We start from the raw sequence: 12,704 nt of genomic DNA, 5'->3' as shown, positions 1-12,704 counted from the left end.
ACTAAAACCATGCCAGCTCCGCCTACCCTGAAGCCTATCCTGTCCCAGTAGATTGCAGGCGTTCTAATCACACCATCATGGGGATAGTGCCAAGGATGCTGGTCATGGGTGGGACAGCCCGACCCGCACCGGTATACAGGGTGGAGAACATTGGAGTCAATCAAGGAGGTGCACACGCTTGTTTCACAGCAGTCCCACCATATGTCATAAAGTGGTAACAAGCTATGATGGGTACTGATCTCTCCGGGTGCCGGAACCGGGATGCACACGTAATACTGTGTCACCAGCACTTGAATGCCTATTCTAAATCACAGTGCGGGTTTAAAGCTGCTGGTGCACAGCCTGTCAACTGCACTATGGAAGTAATGGCACAAGACACACAGCCTATTAACTGCACCATGGAGGTAATGACACAAGACCATGTCCCTCCACAGGTAGCATATATAGGGGGTGGGACATATTGTGTCACCACCAGTGCTCCCCACTACCAACATGGACACTTCTAGTGTCCGGTGAATGACAGCAATTTTTGCTTTAAACCTGAGGCATCAATTCAAGTGGCCCAGGAACGGATTGTCCCCATTCCTGAGCTCACTGAGAGAAAACATCACAAACCTGCAGAATTATGTTACACATTTTGACTATGAAATTCCCCCTCTACCCGAATATCTTACCGCTCTGCTAGAAGCTGTTGTCATCTCACAAAAACATTTCTGCACTCTGGAACAGAAAACAATTGAGATAGGGAGAAAGATTCTCGAGATTACAATTCCACCTTGCTGGGACATTTTTAGGAACATAGAAGTTCCTGCCGGGATCAGAATAGCTTCCCACATTTTGGTTGTCTGTCAATTTGCGATTATTCTTTACTTATGGTGTCTCACTTGCCGAATGAAACGCAGAGGCCGTCAGGTCAGGCACCAAAGGGTGCTGTACGCTCCTTGGCCAAACTTGGGAATCGGGCAGGGATGGGTGACCCCATATTATCATGTTTGATTTGTTTAATTTTCACCTGCTGTAAAAACGCAGAAATCGAGTGTTGTAAGCATGTTATTTAAAAATGTGTTTGACTATGTACCTTTATTTTACTGTACTTAAAATTGTGTTTGACTATGTACCTTTATCTTTACTGTAAAAACGGAGTGATGGAGGGGTGTCGGAGCCCGTCTATGCTGTAACAGAATTGGAATGACTATATGTGCCTGTAAACTGCATTGCATTTCAAAGGGGGATGCACATTAAAGTTTTAGATAGGTAAATACAGGGAAGGTTGACTCTCAGGAGATCAGGAATTTTGCTCACCTAGCATGACACTCCAGTGTGTAGAGTGTCACGGGGGAGGTGGGGGGGCTGAAGGGTTTCAAAATTCGTGGGAGAACCCCCCCCAGTGTTTGGACTCATTGGAAAGGAAATTTAATTTGCAAATATCTACCAGAAAGTTTGAGATCCTAAAGTGCACCTGGAAGAAACTACGAACTTTCATCGAATTTGGGATTTTACCAAGCAGATTGAGTTTGTGGGGGCAGGGCTAAGGACTGAAGGAACTATCCTTCAAAGAAGCCAGTTTGAGTATTGAAGCTGTCTGGGGTATTGAAACTAAAGCAAATTGTCTGGAGAATTGTGGAAACTCGGAAACCCTTCTCCCCAGGAGACATTAACACAGCAACAATTAACCCAGAGATAGCTAACCATCATCCTGATCTAGAAAACCATTCCAGCCCATACATAATAACAATGGCACATCCAGCCCGCATAAAAAACCCAAGTACAGACATTGCAAATACCAAGGCTAATATTTCCATCAAGAAACAGATTTAGAGGACCGACACATCAGAGACAGGTTAACATTTAATGAGCCTGCCAAAATATGACAAAGAAATATTAAGCCAACCAAAATTAAACAAAGAATCAGGGCTGATTTGGCGCAAAGATTAGAACAGCTCCAAAGGTATAACTGGGCCCTGCTTTAACAAAGGACTTGCAATGCTTGCTTATGCTTTTTTGCTTCAGAAAACGCTTAGCAGAAGGTATGCATACAGCAGCATAGCATCATAGAGCATCAAGGGAGAGACCAGCACAGCAGTTTTAACTAGCTTCTCCAGCCTCGATGTCCTAAAATCCAAAAGGAAGAACATCATCATCGCGGCAGCAACCAACCACAGCCAACGTGGTACCACCAAAAGCACCGCGATCGACCAACTTCGAAACAAAATTCCACAAGGAAGAAACCGAAGAATCGAAAGTTTCCACTCTACTACCTAGGCCTGACTACCAGCAGGTGAAAACATTATCTAAAAAGACTTTGAAACCTATTTCTAACGAAAGAAAATGGGTACTTACCCCATGAGTCCAAAATGCGCCCTACCGCATCAGCGGACACCACCGAACTGAAGATTACGCAGTAAGAAGTCTTCTACGACGTTTGGGGTACGGCAAGCAGAACCTACAGAATCCAGTGAACCCCGAAATCACGAACCACTGCCAATTACCAGTGAAGGATTGGTGAGCATTGTCCCAGTTTGCCCTGGCATTTAGCCTAGTCAGAGTTAGGCATTGGGAGGTAGAAGGTGTATTATTCACTGTAACCCCTTTGAATGTGTGATGTGCTTTTCTTTACTTGAGTGACTAAGTTTGACATTGTATTTTCTTGCCTTTAATAAAATCGAAGTTCTTTTGCACCAAACCAGTTGTCTCTTGCATTTTATCACATCCCCAAATAAATCCAGAGTCTAGAACCCAGGGAGTGGGAGCGATTCGAACCGCTCAGAAGGTCAGAGGTGAACCCGACTCCACACACCACCCCCTACAGAACAAACTCAGCCTATCCAATCTATCCTCATAACTAAGATTCTCCATTCCAGGCAGCAACCTAGCAAATCTCCTCTGCACCCTCTCTAGTGCAATCATGTCCTTCCCATAATACGGCGACCAGAACTGCATGCAGTACTCCAGCTGCGACCTAACCAAAGTATTACACAATTTAAGCATAATCTCCCTGTTCTTATATTCTATGCCTCGGCCAATAAAGGCAAGCATTCCGTATGCCTTCTTAACTACCTTATCCACCTGGCCTGCTACTTTCAGGGATCTGTGGACAAGCACTCTAAGGTCCCTTTGTTCATCTACACTATTAAGTGGCCTACCGCTTAATGTATATACCCTTTCCTTATTAGCCCTCCCAAAGTGCATCACCTCACACTTCTCTGAATTAAATTCCATTTGCCACTGCTCTGCCCACCTGACCAGTAGATTGATATACTGCTCCCTTTTACTTTTCAGTTCGGATAAAGGCTGTGTGACCCGAAATGTTGGCTGCCTGTTTCCTTTACAGATGCTGACTGTGTGCTTTTTTTTTTTTGATTTCCAGCATTTTTCTCTTTACTTGTAGATTTATAATCTCCTGTTCAACTCTTACATGGGCCCATCAGCATTTTACCTTTCTCCCTCAACAATCTTCTTGCTGTTAGAACATTGGAATGATTTGTTTATTGCATAACTGCAGATATGTCCTTATCCAGTTATCTTGGCACTGCTAATTTTGTTTGACTTGCCTCTGTATTCTCTTAAACTGAACTCAATGGTTATCCTCTCCTTTCTTACTTTTCAGTCATTGTCCCTTTTTAAAATTTTGATTGATCCACTTTGAGCATTTTTTCCAACTTTGCTATTGTATTTAGGCATGTCCTTGTCCCATGTGTCTGTATTCATCTTGCGTGCACTATATAGTTTATTTTTTTAGGAACACGATTGAGATTAATAGGGATTATGTATAGATAAAGGCAATTGAAAATTTAATTTGATGCTTCTTCTTAGGCAGTCCCTCGAATGGAGGATGACTTGCTTCTACGCCAAAAAGGGTTGAGTTCACAGATGTTTCAATGAAGGACCTAATATTCCAGGTCCCAAACTGCATATTGAAGGGTAGAAGATGCCAGTACGTGGATTTAAAAAAAAAAGTGTGGTGGCGTTACACACCAGCCACCACACGGGCTTGACAGAGCTAGGTCTTGGTCCAGTGGCGAGGATTAACCAAGACGACTGGAGACCAGCTCTGCTTCACAGACCTAGTGCGCACACATATCACAATGTGGGCTGACCTGTGCTGCCCCTGGGCCCTCGGCTTTTCTGGGCCCTGAACTGACGCCTCATTAAAAACCTGACTCTCCACTTTCAATTAAAGTAATACATTAGCACAATTTAATCTAGAAAGCATCACAGCAGTATAATTACCAAAACAAGATGCTACATTTACTGCACAATGGTAGATATTAGGAATTGAATCTAACTAAATTAACATTTTAAATTCATAATTGTGCTGTAATTTAAATTTTTTAAACATTGAAATTCCCAAGTTACTACTGCATTTTCTTTTCAATGTTTAGCTTTCTTAACCTCTTGCTATCCCTCCCCCCCATGCCCCTGCACAACTAAAACTACAATTGTTGAATTTTTCTCTAGCTTATCCAAGTTTTACCCTACTTTAAAACATTTTAAAGGAAGACACTCTGAACTCAGTTGGTCATGTGAAGATGTGGTTCATTCATGAACCAATACAGATCAATGTGCCACAAAGAAAATTGACCACAGCAGAAAACAAAAACAACAACATTAGTGCAAGTTCAGAGTTTTCTTCTCCAGTTTAATTATTTTAAAACGAGAAGCAAAAAATCACAATTGCCAAAATGATAAACATGTTAAATCTAAACAAACAATATATAAACAAATTAAATTATTTTGACAATGTGCTTAAAATTGCATTGATTACTGTCTATGTCAAGTTATAAAGCAAGGCGTCCTTTTAAAAAAAAACAGAAACATTACTTTTGTACAAGGCTGACTCTCCAGTTTCCAAGGAGGACTGTCAAAGTTTTCCTATTTAATCAAAGTGAACGGAAACTTTGGTACAAGCCACAACCAACCTGGAGTTGTTAATTTGGTCAGCACTCTGTAAAACCGAATCTCAGCCCTTAGCCTGATAGCCAGGTGATATTTTATGCTGTAATATTTGAAGTTACACTGGAGCTTTCATAAAAATCAGATTTATTATGGAATAGAGTATCCATTGTAGACATTTAGGATAAATTATTTCCTCTCAATTCAGTAGTTCCTCAATATAACCAAAAGGCACCAACCCCCAAGGTAATGTGAAAGAACTAGGGATACATCGCCAATAAAGAATTCCTTAAATACTGAATGTTTTCCATGTGACTTCTAAAACCAGCTTTATAGATGAGGAAGGATATTAGCGTGACCAATTTATTTTTTCATGGGTGTTCTCAAGCATATTGCAGTAGAAAATGTAATAGTTATACAATGCAGTTTTGAGATCTATGACACAGGTACTATAGAAATCAGTCACATGTGATCATTCAAAGTAAAACATAGTATGTACACAGAAAGAGAGTTGTAATACTGAATTGTAATTGGCAAACATGTCTGGGAACAATATAAAATTCTTTTGATCAACACTGCTAGCATTCCCAACATTATCTATGCACAAATGCAGCATTTTGAGACATATCTCATTAATCGCACACAAGGCACAGTCGATTCCATTTAAGTGACCAGACAATGGTAAATTAGAACCATTGTCCAGCAAGCCTCAGCATTGTGGTAAAAGGAAACTGGTTCAGTTATAAATCTTTAGGAATTAGATTACATACTACACTGTTTACAGTTCAATCTGCATTTGGTCATACAGTGCCTCGTGTTGGCCATTTTTTTCTGTTGGGAACAACATAGAAGATGTTTTGCTCTAAGGTACATGCTCCAATAGCACTTGTTAGGACTCATTCAAAATAATTCTGCAAACATAGGGCATTCAAGTCACAGGAATCACCGATGCGAATGTCTTCCATGGGTTCAGTGTACTCTAATTATATACATATATTGTACCAATTTCTAACCCTACCCATTTACGCCAATGTTGTAAGTTTGTCAATCAGATCATCAATTGTGTATACTATTAATTTGACATCATCTTTCCCATTCATTTGCTGACCCTGTTTGCGAAGGATAAGGTCAACATCCGAACCAAGCACATTTTCAGCCACATTCAGTGAGATCTGCCAGGGAATATGGTCGTTCTTCAAACCGTGGATGAGCCTCACAGGACAAGTTATTGGAATGGCGCCGTGCAACACACAGTGATTTTCAGCATCTTTAATAAAGGCGTAGGGGATCTTGTAAAATCCTGCTTCCTTGTGCTTGTTTGGCAAATACCATTCGCCCTTTGCTTCTATTTCTTTCTTTGTCTAACAGAAATAACAAGCAATTTAGAAACTGTTCCAAAATATCACAATCAATTTTGTCAACAGTTATGATCTTCATTTTCAGATAATAGTCTGCCACATATAATTAATGGAGTACTTAAAACATCTACAGAACAGGAAATTCTCATTATTTGCTAATTGGAGTTGGTTAGGTTGAACAAACTGTTGGAATCAAGTAAGACAAAAGTAATCTTTAACAATATGCTTCCAATGTTGTGATACAACAGAGTGTTATTAATGAACAGTGGGCTAATAACTGATTTCCTTTAAGAAAATTAATATTTGTCCACATCTCTTTCAAATTTTGTTTCACATGACTTGTACCCTCACAGGTTCTGATGAAGGGTTATCGACCTGAAACATTTCTCTCTCCAGTGATGGTACCTGACCGGCTGAGTAATCCCAGCATTTTATGTTTTTATTTCAGATTTCCAGAATCTGCAATATTTTGCTTTTGCCTGATAATCCATCCTCTCTCCCGAACCCAGAGGCATTGAGAGCAATTATTTGCTTTTGTACCCTCACAGGGTTGAGCTCAGTTCACCAAACGTCCACAGAACAATTCCCTCAGATGGGACTGAAACGGCTGTACCTTACAGGAGCAGGAAATGCAAGATACCCTTAAACTTGCTTTCCTTACTGGCTAGCCCAAATTAAAGCTGTGACACTGTGGATACATGCTTGAGCAGATCATTCATGGATGGTAATGGAGCAAGGTTTCACAAGCCTGTTCCTATCTCCATAAGTTTCCATTCCAGCCAATTGTGTCTGTTATGGAGACCTACCCACTTGTTCAACTATTTGGAACACGACCGGGAAACACAGAACCCCTCGAACGGGATAGAATTCAAACTGACTTTTAGAATATTTTTAAGTAGTCAAAATATCCCAGCATATATCATTTTAGCATTTTTAGCCACAGAGCGAATATGGAGAAAGGGGGAAGATTTTTATTTCTCGGTGAACAAAAATGAACTGAGGCATGAGAATCAGGCACAGAGATAAGGGGGAAGTTGCTAAAATACTACACACCAGAGTAAGAGATGGTACAACACAGTCAGAATTATGGAAGGCTGCAAAGCTATTTGGCCTACGCATTAAATAAAGCTTGTAGAGCAGATGAAGACCGAAAGATTGGAAGCAGATAAACACCTCAATACATGGCCTCAGCCAAAATGCTTCTACACATACTGTTGTGCATAGGTGCAGCCCAAGGTAGCTAAATAGTATAAGAATTTTCCTCAGTTAGAGCACTCTTGGGACTGTCGGAAGTCAACCCACGAAGGTTACAAGTCTGATCAGCTTGAACGTAACTTTGTAAACAATAGAGGTTGTATTAATTGCTCGCCATTTAATGTAATACCGTAGAACAGTTGTATAAAAACCAATTACTCAATGTATATTAAAGCTTTCTTCCTATCTCGATCCTATTTTTTCTCCCCTGCTCCAGTCTCTTCCCACCTTCATTCGCGACTCCTCCGACACTTAACAGTTTCCAGCTTCCTGGCCTCAACCGTCTCATTTTCACCATGGACGTCGAATCCCTCTACACTTCCATCTCCCACCAGGATGGCCTGAGGGCGCTCCGCTTCTTCCTTGAGCAGAGGCCCAACCAGTCCTCATCCACCACCGCCCTCCTCCGCCTGGCTGAAGTTGTTCTCACATTGAACAACATCTCCTTTGACTCCACTCACTTCCTCCAAATTAAAGGTGTTGCTATGGGAACCCACATGGGTCCTAGTTATATCTGCCATTTCATGGGATATGTGGAACATTCTTCGTTCCAGTCTTACTTGGGTCCCTTCCCTCACCTCTTTTTCCAGTACATTGTTGATGTCTGTATCGGTGCCGTTTCCTGCTCTCGCCCTGAACTAGAAAATTGCATTCACTTTGCATCCAATTTCCACCCTTCCCTCACCTTCACATGGTCCATCTCCCTTCCTCGACTTCTCTGTCTCCATTTCTGGGGATAGATTATTTACAAACATTCACTATAAGCCCACTGACTCCCACAACTACCTGGACTACACTTCCACCCCGCATCCTGTAAGGACTCCATTCCATTCTCCCAGTTTCCCCGTCACATCTGTTCTGACGATGCCACCTTCCACACTAGTGCCTCTGATATGTCTTCCTTTTTCCTCAACCGAAGATGCCCCTGTGCCGTGGTTAACATGACCCTCGACTGTGTCCGTTCTATTTCCCACAATTCTGCTCTCACCACTTCCCCTCCTTCTCAGAACCATGAAAGGGTGACCTTGTCCTCACCTTTCATCCCACCAGCCTCCATGCTCAACGGATCATCCTCCGCCATTTCCACCACCTCCTGCGGAATCCCACCAATAATCACATCTTCCCCTCCCCTCTCAGCATTCTGAAGGGACCGCTCCCTCCACGACACCCTGGTCCATTCTGCAGCCACCCCCAGCACCCTCTCCCACGGCACCTTCCCGTGCAAGCGCAGGAGATGCAACATTGCCCTTTTACCTCCTCCCTTCCCACTGTCCTGGGCCCCAAATATTCCTTCCTGGTGAAACAGGGATTTACTTGTACTTCTTTCAATTTAGTATACTGTATTCACTACTCATGATGTGGTCTCCTCTGCATTGGGAAGACCAAACGAAGATTGCTGAACACCTCCATTCAGTCCATAAGCTTGACCCTGAGCTTCCGGTCGCCTGTGACTTTAATTCTCCACTCCCACTCCAACGTCTCAGTCCTCGGCCTCCTACACTATTCCAATGAAGCTCAATGCAAGCTCGAGGAACAGCACCTCATCTTTCGTTGAGGCACTTTCCAACCTTCTGGACTTACCATCGAGTTCAGCAATTTTAGACCATAACCTCTGCCCATATTTGTTCCCTTTCCTCCATTTAAAAAAAAAATCACCTCCCCTGATCTTATGCATTTTTTCTATCTCTGTTTCTTATGACAGCTGGTAATTATTTCACCATTCACATCCTATCTCGACACATTTTTTTCTAACTTCTGCCACTACTATCTCAAGTCAGCCCATCATCCCTTTTGTCACTCAAATCTCTCCCGTCTTCCACCCAATCACAGACCTTCCATTTTGTTCTTTTCTCCCCTCCCCCTTTCAGTGCTACTCAAGAATTTACAAATTTCAAACATTCACCTGTTCTGACGAAGGGGCACAGATCTGAAACACGTTAACTCTGTTTCTCTCCACAGATGCTGGCTGACCCGCTGAGATTTCCAGCATTTTCTGTTTTTGTCTCAGATTCCAGCATCCGCAGTATTTTGCTTTTATATTAATGCTTGTTGTTTAAAACCACTTGGGCCTGAATCATGCAGAGGCTGTTAGCGGAATAACAAATCATAGAATGGTTACAGCACGGAAGGCCATTCAGCCCGTGTCGACTCTCGGCTAGTCCCACTCCCTGCCCTTTACTGTAGCCCTGCAAATGTTTTTCCTTCAGATACTTATCCAACTCCCTTTTGAAAGATAAAATTGAATCTGCCTCCACCACCCTTCCAGATCTTAACCACTCGCTGCGTAAAAAAGTTTTTTCTTACGTCGTCTTTGGTTCTTTTGCCAATCACCTTAAATCTGTGTCCTCTGGTTCTCGACCCTTCTGCAAATGGGAATAGTTGCTTTCTATCTACTCTGTCCAGACCCCTCATGATTTTATACACCTTCATCAAATCTTCTCTCAATCTTCGCTGCTCCAAGGAGAACAACCCCAGCTTCTCCAGTCTGTCAACATAACAGAAGTCCCTCATTCCTGGAATCATTCTTGTTGTGTATGGAGAAAGAGTCAGACTGAACAGAGCTCAAAGTAAAGTGTGACCGTAGTCTTTTATTGCAGGTCATCAGAGTGCCTCTCCAGCCTGTGAAGCCTCGTTAAATACCTGTGCTCCCAAGGGATTGCATAATCCCTTGGGACTCCAGGGGATAAGTTCTCTGGTGGCTGTACAGAGTAAATACAAGTTCACGTATATAACAACACTCCCCCCCCCTCCCCAAAGTCAATAGTGTAACTAATTACAATGTGAATTGATCTGGGGCTCTTCTTGCCCTGGTTGAGCATCTCGGTGTGAAAGTTGGTATTGTTGAATCATTTGTTGGCCCTCGCTGGGCTGCTGTGCAGCTGGCCTTGCTGGGCTGCCTGGTGTGTTGGGCCCTGCAGCGTTGCTGTCGATGATGGGTTCTGCTTCGTGGTCAACAGTGGTGCCGGTTGCCACTGGTGTGTATGTTGGGGGATCAAAAAAGGTAGGGTCCAAGGTGGATTGCTCAGGATAGTCCGTGAATCTGAGTTTGATTTGGTCCAAGTGTTTCCGGTGAATGAGTCCATTTGAAAGTTTGACCCGAAACACCCTGCTCCCCTCTTTGGCCATGACACTGCCGGGAAGCCACTTGGGACCTTGTCCATAATTTAATACAAACACAGGATCATTGATTTCAATCTTGCGTGACACATTTGCGCTATCATGGTATGCACTTTGTTGAAGCTGCCTGCTTTCTACCTGTTCATGTAGATCAGGCTGAACTAACGAGAGCCTTGTTCTAAGTGCTCTTTTAATGAGCAGTTCAGCAGGTGGGATCTCATGCGGTAACTAAACAGGACTCTGGATAGGCGAGTCTGCAGTGAGCCTTCAGTTGCCCTCTTCAAGTCTTGCTTGATGGTTTGCACTGCTCTCTCTCTGCCTGACCAGTGGATGCTGGTTTAAACGGGGCAGATGTGACATGTTTGATCCCGTTACAGGTCATGAATTCTTTGAACTCAGCACTGGTAAAACATGGCCCGTTGTCACTCACCAGGACATCGGGTAAGCCGTGAGTGGCAAACATGGCCTGCAGGCTTTCAGTAGTGGCAGCTGACGTGCTAGCCGACATTTTCTCACATTCAATCCACTTGACGCATGACGCAGGAACTGGAGGAATCATCGAAGGCCCTCACCTGCATCAACAAGCACAAAGGTCTTTTTGTTTAAGACCTGGGCACACGAAGTGTCGTCAGTGGACGATAGCGCTCGGACATCGTCCGAGTTCCAGCGTATCTTTCCCAGCCAGCTCCTGTCGAGCATCGTGGGACCATCGCCCAGTACCACCCAGAGTGGTAGCTTGTGCACCGCTCCATCGTAGGAGACCTTTAAGCTAGCACTGCCGATTACAGGAATCAGTTCTTTAGTGTAAGTTCTTAGTTTTGTGTGAAATGGAGTTAAGACTGGTCTTGTTGCACTACAACCTTTCGAAAGTCTTTTTGCCCATGATGGACTGGCTCGCGCCCGTGTCCAGCTCCATTGACATCGGGAGTCCATTTCGTTCAACATTCAGCATTATCGGGGGACAATTCGTGGTGAATGTGTGCATGCCATGTACCTCTGCCTCCTTTATCTGAGGCTCTGATTCATCGTGATCGTGGATCTGTCCTCCTCTGCAACATGGTGGTTTGCAGGTTTAACAGGCTTAGCAGCTCGCCTGCACACTCGGAGGTATCCCATTGTTCCACAAACCTTGCAAACGTACTTTTTGAATCGGCATGAATGGAAACGATGATCACCCCCGCAGCGCCAACAAGGTGTTAATGGCCTTGCATTCATCACCCTTGATGGTGGACTCAGACATCTGCGGATGTGCAGCTGCAGGCATTTGTGATCTGCCCTGTACGTTACAATTCGAAAACAACATCACTTTGTTCACAGTACTTGTAGCAGCACTTGTGTGCTGAGAGATTTGCTTCGTATTGTCACTGGTGGCAATGAATGCCTGGGCTATCGCTATGGCCTTACTCAAGTTTGGGGTCTCTACAGTTAAAAGTATGGTTTTGTGGCCAATGCAAAGTACGAAAAAGTCTCTGAGCATGTGCTCCAAATGTCCTTCAAATTCACAACGTCCTGCAAGGCGTCTTAGCTTGGCGACACAACTCGCCACTTCCTGGCCTTCAGACCTTTTGTAGGTATAGAACCGGTACCTCGCCATCAGAACGCTTTCCTTCGGGTTCAAGTGCTCCTGAACCACAAATCGGCGTGCGATTTCTCTGTAGATTTCACTGGAGTGAGCAGATTGGTCATGAGGCCATACGTTGGTGCCCCACAGACGCTCTCTTCCCCATCTAGCTCGTTGGCCACGAAATATTGGTTGAGCTGCTCCACAAAAGTTTCCCAATTATCTCCCTCTGTAAATTTCTCCAGGATGCCCACTGTTCTCTGCATCTTTGGGTTCGCTATCTATATCTCGTTGCCAGTTGTTCTGTATGGAGAGTCAGACTGAACATGGTGAGCTCAAAGTAAAGTGTGACCGTGGTCTTTTATTGCAGGTCTCCAGAATGCCTCTCCAGCCTGTGAAGCCTCCTTAAATACCTATCCTCAAGGGATTATGCGATCCCTTGGGACTCTGGTGGCTGTGCAGAGTAAATACAAGTCCACATATATAACAATTCTCATAAATCTTTTCTGCACCTTCTCTAA

At 43.6% G+C, this 12,704-nt stretch overlaps 1 protein-coding gene across 3 annotated transcripts in view; it reads right to left on the bottom strand.

Annotated features, from left to right (window-relative positions):
• Positions 1 to 4,618: 4,618 nt before the first annotated feature.
• Positions 4,619 to 12,704, bottom strand: part of LOC139274994 (palmitoyl-protein thioesterase ABHD10, mitochondrial-like) — a 56,854-nt gene continuing 48,768 nt past the window's right edge. For all 3 annotated transcript variants that reach the window (XM_070891817.1, XM_070891819.1, XM_070891818.1), the window contains one exon: positions 4,619 to 6,254. In XM_070891817.1, coding sequence (XP_070747918.1) covers positions 5,916 to 6,254 — 339 coding nt within the window. In that variant the 3' untranslated portion in view covers positions 4,619 to 5,915. The remainder of the gene's footprint in view (positions 6,255 to 12,704) is intronic.

Source organism: Pristiophorus japonicus, chromosome 10, assembly GCF_044704955.1.
Source record: "Pristiophorus japonicus isolate sPriJap1 chromosome 10, sPriJap1.hap1, whole genome shotgun sequence".
Lineage (NCBI taxonomy): Eukaryota > Metazoa > Chordata > Chondrichthyes > Pristiophoridae > Pristiophorus > Pristiophorus japonicus.
The sequence above is the reverse complement of the archived record's forward strand: the minus strand, read 5'-3'. Positions and strand labels throughout refer to the sequence as shown.